Source organism: Dipodomys spectabilis, unplaced genomic scaffold (genome assembly GCF_019054845.1).
Source record: "Dipodomys spectabilis isolate Male_0828 unplaced genomic scaffold, ASM1905484v1 ptg000030l, whole genome shotgun sequence".
In the NCBI taxonomy this organism is placed as follows: domain Eukaryota; kingdom Metazoa; phylum Chordata; class Mammalia; order Rodentia; family Heteromyidae; genus Dipodomys; species Dipodomys spectabilis.
Window position 1 is genome coordinate 1,263,190 of NW_024870707.1, and position 12,908 is coordinate 1,276,097.

Below are 12,908 nucleotides of genomic sequence, written 5' to 3' on the forward strand. Positions count from 1 at the left end.
ATCCATAGGACTTATGGAAAAGTATCATTGACTTTTTTTTTTTTTTTTGCCAGTCCTGGGGCTTGAACTCAGGGTCTGGACACTGTCCTTGAGCTCTTTTTGCTCAAGGCTAGAGCTCTACCACTTGAGCCACAGTGATACTTCCAGCTTTTTCTGAGTAGTTTATTGGAGATAAAGCCTCTGCTTGGTCTGGCTTTCTTGGTCTCAGCTTGGTCTCAGCTTTCTGAGTAGCTAGGATTACAGGTATGAGCCACCAGAACCTGGCAGTATCACCATTTTAACAATGGCATATTTTGTTGTTTTTTTTTTTGGGTCCGGTCATGGAGCCTGAACTCTGGGCCTGGGCACTGTCCCTCAGCTCTTCAGCTCAAGGCTAGCACTCTACCACTTGAGCCACAGCGCCATTTCCGGCTTTTTTTCTTTTTGCTTATGTGGTGCTGAGGAATTGAACCCAGGGCCTCTGGCATGCAAGGCATGCGCTCTACCACTGAGCCACCTTCCCAGCCCCAACAATGGCATATTTTATCTAGGTTCAGAGGATAAGACTAGAGACTGGAAATAGTGAAATCCTCAGGAAATTGTGTTGTATTTCTATACTCTCTTTAACTCTCCACACTACTACCATTTCCCAGTCCCAACAATTTTTTTTTGGGGGGGGAAAGGGAGGTTGGTCGTGGGGCTTGAACTTTGGGCCTGGGTTCTGCCCCTCAGCTCTTCAGCTCAAGGTGAGCGCCCTACCGCTTAAGCCACAATGCCACTTACGGTTTTCTAGTGGTTTATTGGAGATGAGTCTCACAGAGTTTCCTACCTGAGCTGGCTTTGAACCTGGATCCTCAGATCTCAGCCTCCTGAGTAGCTAGGATTACAGGTGTGAACCACCAGTGCCTGGCTGTGCCAACATTTTTATGTTCCAGCTCAGCAGTGGTATTTGAGTCAAGATCTGAGACATGTTGCTGATTTTGTTCCTTGGCCTAGCTTGGGGCATACCCTGAAAGGTGGTACTTTCCAGAATATTTTTATCTCCAGCTTGATAGTCACACCTCTAGCACAGATAAATAGAGCCCTTGCAACAGCAAATACTTTATTGTAGCAGTAAAGGTAAATTTAGAATAATGGCTAAATACACAGATAATAAAGAAATGGTCACTTTATAACATATGAGTCAAAATCCTTCTAAATAGTCTCTGTCTCCAATTTGTTCTTTACCTAGCAACTAGAGACTTCTTTAAAAACATAAGTGGGATCGTACTGCTATTGGGCATAAAACTTCTTATTGTATTTGTATTATATATAGAATAATAAACATCCTTGCTTTTTTTTTTTTGTTGCCAGTTCTGGGGCTTGAACTTAGGGCCTGGGCACTGCCCCTGAGCTTCTTTAGCTCAAAATTAGCACTTTAAGCTGGGTGCTGGTGGCTTATGTCCATAATCCTAGCTATTCAAGAGGCTAAGATCTGAGAATCCAAGTTCAAAGCCAGCCTGGGCAGGAAAGTCTGCGAGACTCTACTCTCCAATTAACCACCAGAAAACCAGAAGTGGAGCTGTGACTCAAAGTGATAGTATTAGCCTTGAGTGAAGAGCAGAGGGGACAGCACCTTATGTGTTACTGTTTTTACTCTAAATGCTGTTTTCTTAGATCTCCTCAGGCTGACCTCAGCTCACCATGCTTTATCCTATTTTGTTTGCTTCATGGCAGTTTTGAAATAATCTTATTTGTTGTTATATGTTTATTTCGTCCCTTTCACAACAGTGGAGTAGGGTCTGATTAACCTGTTTTTATACTTTAAAATCATGTTTAGAGCTGGGAAGGTGGCTCAATGGAAGAGTGCTTACCTTGCATGCATGAAGCCCTGGGTTCGATTCCTCAGCACCACATAAGCAGAAAAAGCCAGAAGTGGCACTATGGCTCAAGTGGTAAAGTGCTTGCCTTGAGCTAAAGAGCTGAGGGACATTGCCCAGGCCCAGAGTTCAGGCCCCATGACCAAAATAAATAAATAAATAATATAATAAAAATAAAACAAAATCATGTCTGCCACATATTGCTCAAGAATTATTTTTTTTGTTAGATGACTAAGAACTAGAGTAGGAAAGAAAGAAAGAGAGAGAGGGCTGGGCTGTAGCTCAGTGGCAAAGCACTTGCCTAGCAAGTGCAATGTCCTGGGTTCAATCCTCAGTACCAAAAAAGAAAAGACAGAGAGAGAGAGAGAGAGAGAGAGAGAGAGAGAGAGAGAGAGAGAGAGAGAGAGAGGGAGAGAGAGGAAGGCAGGGAGGGAGGGAGGGAGGAAGGAAGGGGAAAAAACAACCCTTTAAAGAGAGTTGGCATGGCTCAGTTGGTAGAGCACTAGCCAATGAGCGGCAGGTACCAAGTACAAGTCCCAGTCTCAGACCTATTAAAAAATTGAGAGTGGGGCTGGGAAGGTGGCTCAGTGGTAGAGCGCTTGCCTTGCATGCCTGAGGCCCTGGGTTCGATTCCCCAGCACCACATAAGCAAAAAGAAAAAAAAGCCGAAGTGGCACTGTGGCTCAAGTGGTAGAGCGCTAGCCTTGAGCTGAAGAGCTGAGGGACAGCACCCAGGCCCAGAGTTCAGGCCCCATGACCGGACCAAAAAAAAAAAAAAATTGAGAGTGAACAAGCCAGAAAGGGGGGGAGGGAGGGAAAGAGAAAGGGAGAGGGAGAGGGGGGAGAGAGAGAGAAATAGAGAGAGAGAGCCAGGCTAGGTCAGGAAAAGGTCAAGTTAAGTAGTAAGGTCCCTAACTTTATGAAGCTCCTAATCTGGCAAGGATTTACAAAGCAATGATAGTGTAATAGGCATTTGTATAAAAGATTGTGGAAACCGAAGAGAGGAGATTCTTAAGTTTGAGGTAATGGGAATTGAATGCAGGGAAATTTTCAATATAAAAGAAAGAGGAGATGGGACCGGTACATTCCACATGGAAGGAATGGCATAATCTCTCAAAAATGGCAGCCATATTCAAAGACTGCTCCGTAGTTTTGTGTGGCTAGAAGAACATGGGATGATTCGTGAAAGCCCAAAGGGAGATAATGCCCAGGGCTGATGATTCATACCTGTAATTCTAGCAGGTTGGGGAGCATTGTGGTTCAAGTCCCAACCTGGACGAAAGTTAGTAAGAAGCCACTTAACCAGTAACTGGATGTGTTGTTGCATGTCGCATGATCTTGGCTGCTTACTAAGTGTAAATAGGAGGATCATAACTCCTGGCCAGCCCAGGCATAAATAAAAGACCTAGTCCCAAAATAACTAAAGCAAAAAGAGCTATGGGTGTGGTTCAGCGACAAAGCATTTGCCTAGCAAACATAGTTCTGGAATTACAACAACAACAAAAGGAGTTCTTAACTTAACTATCATTGCCAAAAATCATTTCATACGATTTCCATATGTCTTTCATACATTTTATATTTGTTTATTCAATGAATACTTCCAGAGTTCTTACAAAGAACAAGGGAGAGATTGTACAATTCTTGTTGTTGTTTTTTTTCAAATTCACCTTTCTATTTTACCTCTTACTGTATACTATCATGATATTTTTCCAAGGAGGCCAATAGGCTAGGAAGTGGATTAACAACTGGTTTTCTTTACCTGATATCTAAAATTTTACTATCCTAAGAAAGCTTAATAAGTTAACTTAAATATCACTAAGAAAATATTCCTAATAGAGCAAAAGGATTGCAACGTCAGGACAGAGCCTAGATTTTATGAAGTCTAGGTTTATGCCTCTGATCATGCTATGTCATGGAAAGCAGACACCCTCCAATGCCCCTTTGGAAACACTGGACCATTACATGCTAGATTCTAATTTCCCTTTAGGATTACATAGGCTAAGCTTCCATAGATATACTCAACCTCATTTTGAAGTTGTGTAGATATTCATCCTTTCTGATAAGTTACTTAGATTACTAAAGCATATATTTATGTACACACATATGAAAGTTTCCCTATGCTGCCCAGACTGGTTTCAAAGTCATGATCCTCCTATTTCAGCCTTCCAAATAGCTGTTATTATAGGTGGGTGACATGGTACCCAGATCCAACAAACTGTTTTGTTGGTTTGTGTCTATGTGTGTGTGCCAGTGTTGGGACTTGAACTCAGGGCCTAGAAGCTGCCCCTAAGCCTTTTTGCTCAAGGCTAGCAATCTGGAACTACAGCTCTACTGCTGTTTTTTTTTTTTTTTTTTTAATGATTAATTGTAGATAAGAATCTCATGGATTTTCTGGCTTGCTTCCAACCTCAATCCTCAAATCTCAGCCTCCCAAGTAGCAAGATTATCAAAACAAAACAGAATATTTCCCAATTGAAACCCCTTTGTATAACTACTTAAAGAAAAAATTTAAAAAGTAACCTAGGAAAACATTAAAATAAGTACAAATTTACAAATCTGTCTTACATTTACCAACTTCAAGTTTTAAATCATTCACCTTTATTCTGACTTTCAGTAATGTTTAATCTGTCTTTCTGGGCAGGGGGGAAGTTTATAATAGCATGTAAAATGTGTTTCCTGATCTTAAACAACTGGAGTCCACAAAAGAGATACTCATAAACAAATGAATACAGAATGGTAAGTACTTTAAAAAAAGGTGCACAAGTAATAATTGACTCCTTGGGGATTTGATAAGGTTTTATAGAGAGGGTAAAATTTAGCCTAGATCTTATTAGACATGCAGTTTCTATGCAGAAAACAATGCCCAGCTCCTAGGCTGGTCTTAAGCTTCTGGGATCAAGTGACTTTTCCCATCTCAGCTTCCTGAGTTATCTGGATTATCCGTATATGTTGCCAACACCTGGTTGATACATTTATTATATGAATTGGTTACTATGAGGCAACCCCAAATCCTATAGATTGGATGGCCTTTATATTCTAGACTTTTTTCATGTGTGTGTTGATCCTGGGACTTGAACATGGGGCCTGGGCAGTGTCCACAAACTTTTTGTGCTCAGGGCTAGGGCTCTACCACTTGAGCTAAAGCTCTACTTCTGCATTTTTGGTGTTTAATAGGAGAAAGAAAGAAGAAAATGAATAAAGAAACTTCTTTATTTTCAAACTATATAAATGTGTAATTCCAACTCTTTGCAGCATTTATACACATTAATAAGGTATATGTTTGTAATTGCCTTTGAGCTCCAATTTGCTTTTAAACCTACAATTTAAGGCACTTTTTTGTTTCCTCTAATTCTCTTTTCATTTTTTGGGGGTAGTATGGGTTCTGAAGTCATGATTGCTAGACAGGTGCTCTACCTCTTTTTTTTTTGGGTCCGGTCGTGGGGCCTGAACTCTGGGCCTGAGCGCTGTCCCTCAGCTCTTCAGCTCAAGGCTAGAGCTCTACCGCTTGAGCCACAGCGCCACTTCCGGCTTTTTTCTTTTTGCTTATGTGGTGCTGAGGAATCAAACCCAGGGCCTCGTGCATGCAAGGCAAGCGCTCTATCACTGAGCCACCTTCCCAGCCCCAAGGTGCTCTACCTCTTGAGCCATGTTTCCAGCCCTTAATCACTTTCTCATAATGCATTAGTGATTCTTAACTGCCTGATAGTTTGTGAACATTTCTTTTTATTTGCAAATTCCCCCAAAGCTCTGTTGAGTTATGTGGAAGTTCAAAATGCCTTTTCTGTAGATAGCATTTTTAATTTAAATCTGTTAATCCCAGACTGTGGAATCATACTTAGTTTTTACTTTGCTCTTCTGGAAGTTATAAAGTCTATTAATAAAAGCCTGTTATTGGGAGGGGTATGATAAATGAGAAAGAGAACATAGATAAATATAGTCACCATACTCAATGTCCATATGGGAACAGGGAAGTGAGGAACGTGATGTGATTGGTAGGGAAGGGGTAGGTAGGAGGGAGAGGGAGGATGAGGGATGATCAAGATGCACTGAACACATAAATGGACATGTCAAATTGCAATCTCCTTGTACAACTGTTTGTAGATTAAAAAAAATAAATTGGAATAAAAAAGAAAGAAAAACCTAGTAACTCAGCACAAATTTCATGACCTGCATTTCTTAGTAGCTACTTTGCCTTTAGCATCTTTTCTGCTTGATGACTTGATAAAAGCTTGTCCTAGTTTCTTGAACCTGTTTTGCAGCAATAATTTAGCCTTTTTTTTTTTTTTTTTACTGATAGTTTCCCTGAGGTTTAAAACTATATAGTACATTTACATTGTATTACATTTTATGCAGTCTTCAATATCTTTCCTATTACTAGGCCCTCTGCAAAGCCAACGATCTCTATTAATTTTCTTTTTCTTTCTTTTCTTCTTCTTCTTTTTTTTTTTTTGGGTCCGGTTGTGGGGCCTGAACTCTGGGCCTGGGCAATGTCCCTCAGCTCTTCAGCTCAAGGCTAGTGCTCTACCAATTGAGCCACAATGCCATTTCCGGCTTTTTTCTTTTTGCTTATGTGGTGCTGAGGAATCGAACCCAGGGCCTCATGCATGCAAGGCAAGCACTCTACCACTGAGCCACCTTCCCAGTCCTCTATTAATTTTCTATTTCTAAATTCAGAAATTATAATCTTACAAATGGTCATATCCATTCAGCCTCTCTCATGGATGTTTTTCCCATTGTTTTCAGTTTAGTGTTTTTATTTCTTATGCCATTAACATCTTATGTTCTTTTTTTGGTCAATTTCTTTCTTTTCTTTTCTTTTTTTTTGGGGGGGGGGGGGTCCAATTGTGGGGCCTGAACTCTGGGCCTGGGCGCTGTCCCTCAGCTCAGCTCTTCAGCTCAAGGCTAGCGCTCTACCACTTGAGCCACAGTGCCACTTCTGGCATTTTTTCCTTTTGCTTATGTGGTGCTGAGAAGTTGAACCCAGGGCCTTATGCATGCAAGGCAAGTGCTCTACCACTGAGCCACCTTCCCAGCCCTTTTCTTTCTTTTTTTCTTTACTTTTTTCTTTTTCTTTTTGGTTGGTCATGGGGCCTGAACTCTGGGTCTGGGCTCTGTCCCTCAGCTCTTCAGCTCAAGGCTAGGGCTCTACCACTTGAGCCACAACACCACTTCCAGCCTTTTCTGCTTATGTGGTGCTGAGGAATCAAACTCAGGGCCTCATGCATGCAAGGCAAGCACTCTACCACTGAGCCACCTTCCCAGCCCTTTTTGGTCAATTTCATATCACTTGGTTCTCTTCAGGATTGTGGAGTTCTGATTTATTGCTCTGTCTGGGTGTGATTATTTGTTCTGGTAAATTTTCTAGAAATATGGTAATTTAGGAAAATGAAAAAAATCCATTTCAACAGAAAGATTACATTTTTTTTTTAGTTAACATTCAACAGAATCACAAAAATGCACTTCATTTTTTACAAATTCTTGTGTATTTCCATTCTGCCTAAGAATGATATCATAATGTGTGAAAAATTTCTTTCACAATGGATATGTTGCCAAAATCTAGTATTATGTAATCTGTGTCCGAACAGAAATAAAAAAGTAGCAGGTTCTTCATGGAAGAAGAAACATTGCTAGGTGATCATATCTTCCATTCTTAGTTTTCAAGTTATAGTACGCGGCCATTAGAGGAAAAACTTAAGAATATAGAAAAATGTAAAATAGAAAAAATAAAGTCAGTAATTCCACTACCCACAAAACTGTTTCTATGAAAGCCCAAATTTTATTGAAGCCAATATCTAGCCCCTCCTAAGCCTTTCTAAATCCTCCTCTTTGACAAACTGGGACTTTCTGAGTGGAAGACACAGTGTAAATAGAAGGATCCTTAGGACTTTTATGGAAGGGATGGGACTGTAGGAAAAAAACCTACAAATTGCTCCAGAGATGACATCTTGTTCTTATTTAGCTTTCTTTGAGTCATTAACAGTCAGGCGCCACTGATGCTGAAACTTATCATTATTATAACCACAAATGGGTTAATGCTCAAACAAAGCTATATTCTTGGGGCTTGTTCCCAGCTTCACCACATAGACCCCAATACCTTCCAAATCCCAAGATAATGCTCCATAAATAAGAGGATGTCAAATATGTAGCCTGGACTTAAAATTCTCTTCTTTTATCTGTGAGCTTCCATTTGCTAGCAGGGCAGGGCAAAAAAGAAAATAAATAAATAAATAAATAAACACCAAGCCAACAACTCCTAAAATAAGAGGCTATGTGGTTTAGTGGTCAGACCACTAGCCTGGATGTTAGCATAGTTGAGAATCAGTTCCAGCCCTCCCACTGACTGGATGGATGACACTAGACAAGTCATTTTGTGCCTCTTGCCTCAGTTTCCCTACTTAAAAAAGGGAGAAATGCCTAAGTTTTCTGGGGATATATGACTGACATCTGCAAATAGCAGTAGGTTGCTTGGGAAGAAAGTCCTTTGTAAATTATATAGTGTTTATTGATATCATAATAATAGGCCACAGTTATGAAATTTATAACTCCTCAAGCTTCATGGGAAGAGTGGAAGAGGGAAATTTTTAGATGGAATTTTCAGGACTTCACACGAATTTCAACATAGTAAACTCATTACCTCAAAATACTAAACACAGCTCCTAGTTTGGCTCTGTTCCTTCCTCTTTACCACATCCAAAGTCAGTGTGACTCACAGGAGCCTAGAATTGAGACACATATACAATTTTAAGGGAAAGAGAGAATTAGAAGGTTTGAGGCTCCTTGCTGGAGGAGGCTAAGAATAGGCCCCTCAGAACACAAAGAGAAGAACCTTCTGTTTTCTTCTCCTCCCAGTGTAGGTGGTCTACTGGTTTCCTAGGCATTTCTTTGATGGCATGATTTTTTGTTTTCTTTCTTAAAAAAAAAAAAAAAAAAAACCCCAAAACCCCATCTAGTTGGAGGGTGAGGGCACTTACACTTACTTTTTTTTTTTTTTTTGGTCAGTTGTGGGGCCTGAACTCTGAGCCTGGGTGCTGTCCCTCAGCTCTTCAGCTAAGGCAAGCGCTCTACCACTTGAGCCACAGCGCCACTTCCAGCTTTACTTTTTTATGTTTTTTAAGTGAGGACACAGTGTCTTTTGCAGCTAGGTTTGGACTGAGACAGTAGCTACAGATCTTTTACCTGTTGTTGGGAGTGGAGGGGAGCAAAAAGAAGTAATCTGGGAACTTGAAAACTGATTAATATTCTTCCTTCTTTTTTTTTTGTCGGTCCTGGGGCCTGAACTCTGGGCCTAGACGCAGCTCAAGGCTAGCACTCTACCACTGGAGCTACAGCGCCACTTCCGGTTTTCTGGTGGTTTATTGGAGATAGGAGTCTCATGGTCTTTGCTGCCCGGGCTGGCTTTGAACCGCGATCCTCAGATCTCAGCCTCCTGAGTAGCTAGGATTACAGGCGTGAGCCACCAGCTACCATTCTTAAACAGTTGGGAATGTGTGTTTGTGTGTCTATGTCTGTGTATGGATTTAAAACTTGTCATTTGGGAAGGATATCAAATAGTAAGGGATAAGAATAGAAGAACTGTGGGGAGGAATTTGAGAGGAAATAGCAATTATCTCACAGAAGATTAATGAGCATCCTTTGTGTCCAGCCCTGTCATAGGCTAAAAGACATCCTTGACCTCAAGCAGCAGCCAAGATACAATGTGCACGTGGAAGCACTTTGTAGCAACTTAAGGTTGCATATTTTAAAAGAGAGAAAAACAGGTAATGGGAAAATAAGAGTGCTTACGGGTGGGAACTATTATTGTCAGGATAACAGCTGTATGAAGCAGGAATCCTTATGAACTTCAAAAATTTCGGATACAGATGGTGGATAGTAATCATTGGACTTCAGGAAATATAACAAATTCAGAGGATTCTACACCTCAGATCCTCTTAAAACCATGTCCACAAGAAGTCGAGGCCCAAAGTAAACCTGGAAGGCCGAGAACCGACCGCCGCTCCCGGAACTTGCGTGGTCGGCAGCGCGTTGCGCTCCGGAGACTGTTCGCGTGACACCGTCTCCCCTTCCCATCCCGCCTCCCGCCTCACGGGTGCCATGGTAACGGCGAGACTGCATCCTGGGTTCCGGAAGTCGGGAGCTGGAGCTGCCGGGGTCAGAGGATGCTGAGTCCTGAGCGCCTCGCTCTACCGGACTACGAGTATCTGGGTAGGAGCTTCCTTCCCCCTCGGGCCGGAAAGTAGTGCAAACAAGTTACGCTGAAGTCTGTGGAGGAGGCGAGGGCCGGGGTGGAGTAGGAAAGTGGGTCCGGGTAGACTGGGGCGGGCCGGAGAGTTGGGGGTTCCAGGGCCTGAGCCTGCAATGTAAGGCCGCACGAGGAGGAAAAATGGCATGTGGGGAGTACAGAATGTCTGAAACGGACTGGCCGGAACTTAGGCAAGGTTGTTTTGTCTTCACAACAGGACAGTTGAGAATTTGGGGCTCGGTTGAGATTATTAAGAAGCTGGTAGTGCAGTCAATACAGAACACAAGGCACCCCGTTATTCGCCCCATGAATAATCTCTAACCGTCATCGTGACATTATCATTTGAGCTTTTATATTACTATTACGGCTCAGCGTTCTTCATTTGAATCTTCTCAATAGCTCTGGGAGGAATTACTGTGGTTCTTTCCATCTTACAGATGGAGAAGCTAAGGCTGAAGAGGTAGGTAACTCGCATAAATAAGTTAGAAAAAGCAGTACAAGGATCTGAGCCTGCTTTGTCCACTCCAGGACTTGACTCTTTGTTGTTGTTGTTTGTTTCTTAAGTCCTGTTTACTTTGTCATATCTCTTTGCATTTTGAATTTAACATCCACCATCAGGGAGACTATGTACAGTTTGTCTCTCTGATCTTGGCTTACCTAACTCAACATGATCTGTTCTACTTCCACACATTTCCTTGCAAATGCCATTTATTTTGTCCTTTCTAATGGCTGCATAATATTCCATGGTATATAGGTACCACAATTTTTGGATCCACTCATCTGTAGTGGGGCATCTGTGTTGTTTCCAGAACTTGACTCTTGACTGAGCTCTTGAACTAAGGCAAAGGTTGTAGTATTCTACTTTATTGAACACTTCTGAGTGTGTAAGGCCTTTACTTCATGAGAACACCCATGTATATTTGTACAAGATGGAGAGGGAGAAGGTGTACTGGTCCTGGGGATTGAACTCAGGGTCTGGGTGCTGTCCCTGAGATTTTTTTTTTTTGCTTAAGTCTAACACTTTACCACTTTGAGCTACAGTGCCACTTCTGGTTTTCTGGTGGTTAATTGGTGATAAGAGTCTCACAGACTTTCCTGCCTGGGTTTGCTTCTAACCAAGATCCTCATCTCAGCTTCCTGAGTAGCTAGGATTACAGGCATGAGCCACTGGCACCTAGCCTTGTCCCTGAGCTTTTGTGCTCAAGGCTAGTGTTTTACCACTTGAGCCAAAGCTCCACTTCCATCTTTTCACTGATTAATTGGAGATAAAGAGTTTCATGGACTTTCCTGCCTGGGCTGGCTTTGAACTACAATCCGTAGATCTCAGCCTCTAGAGATAAAGAGTTTCATGGACTTTCCTGCCTGGGCTGGCTTTGAACTGCAATCCGTAGATCTCAGCCTCTAGAGTAGTTAGGATTATGAGTGTGAGTCACCAGCAGCCAACTCACTCATTGTTTTTATGAGGTAAGGGACTCCAGGCTGGCCTTAAACTATGATCTTTCCCATCTGTGCCTCTTGAGTAGCTAGGATTACAAGTGTGAGCCACTAACCCCAGTTTTTTTTTTTTTTTTTTTTTAAATGTAAAGGGGTTTAGGTAAAAGTCTTCTCCGACTCTTTTGTGTATTTCTTGATATTGTGGCTTGAACTTGTGCTTTTTGCTTGTCTTTCACTTCGCTTTTTTTTTTTTGTCGGTTGTGGGGCTTGAACTCTGGTCCTGAGTGCTGTCCCTCAGCTCTTCAGCTCAAGGCGAGCGCTCTACCACTTGAGCCACAGCGCCACTTCTGGTTTTCTGGTGGTTTATTGGAGATAGGAGTCTCACGGTCTTTCCTGCCCGGGCTGGCTTTGAACCGAGATCCTCAGATCTCAGCCTTCTGAGTAGCTAGGATTACAGGTGTGAGCCACCAGCGCCCGGCTTCACTTGGCTTTTTTGCTCAGTGTTGGAGCTCTTCTACTTGAGCCACATCTTTACATCTGGTTTCGTTTGTTAATTGGAGATAAGAGTCTCATAGATTTGTCTCTTGGGGCTGTCTTCTTCAGACCCCAACCTCCTGAGTAGCTAGGATCCTAGTGTGAGCCACCAGTGCTTGGCTTTTCCCTCTTCATTTCCTCCAGTCTGTCATGTTCCCAGCCATCCTCAGCTCTTCCCACCTAACCACTCTTACTATTTTCCTGGGTGTCCTTCCAGAGTGACTTTATCATGTACCTAAGAGAGCATAACATGTAGTGCACATGTTTTTCATTTAATAATTGCAGAATAATATCTGTATCAACAAAATGCTGTGGTGTTCCTTAAAATTTTTAATTTTTAGTTACATAGTACTTAAATAATTTATTTAATCAATTCCATACTGGTGGATAATGACTTGTTTATAGCTTTATTTTTTTCTCCTATTACTACAAACACCTCTAGGAACAACCTACAGTTTTGTTCTTTTGCAAGTGTGTCTGCCAGGATAAATCCCACTGAGTGGAATTGGTATGTCAAGAGTATTCACTTATGGAATATCAATAGATATTGCTCTGTTGTCCTTCATAAGGGTTAGACCGGGGCTGGGAAGGTGGCTCAGTGGTAGAGCGCTTGGCTTGCATGCATGAGGCCCTAGGTTCGATTCCTCAGTACCACATAAGCAAAAAAGAAAAAAGCCAGAAGTGGCGCTGTGGCTCAAGTGGTAGAGTGCCAGCCTTGAGCTGAGGACCTGAGGGACAGCGCCCAGGCCCAGAGTTCAGGCCCCATGACCGGACCCCCCCCCCAAAAAAGAAAAAGGGTTGGACCATTTTATACTAGACACCAACAGTGTCTAGTACAATGCCTGTTTTCCATGATCTTGGAT

General features: G+C 42.1%; 1 protein-coding gene across 2 annotated transcripts in view; it reads left to right on the forward strand.

Annotated features, from left to right (window-relative positions):
* The first annotated feature begins 9,916 nt into the window (after positions 1-9,916).
* The window catches only part of CUNH11orf49 (chromosome unknown C11orf49 homolog), a 167,291-nt gene continuing 164,299 nt past the window's right edge, over positions 9,917-12,908 (forward strand). For both annotated transcript variants that reach the window (XM_042676599.1, XM_042676598.1), the window contains exon 1: positions 9,917-10,040. In XM_042676599.1, coding sequence (XP_042532533.1) covers positions 9,995-10,040 — 46 coding nt within the window. In that variant the 5' untranslated portion in view covers positions 9,917-9,994. The remainder of the gene's footprint in view (positions 10,041-12,908) is intronic.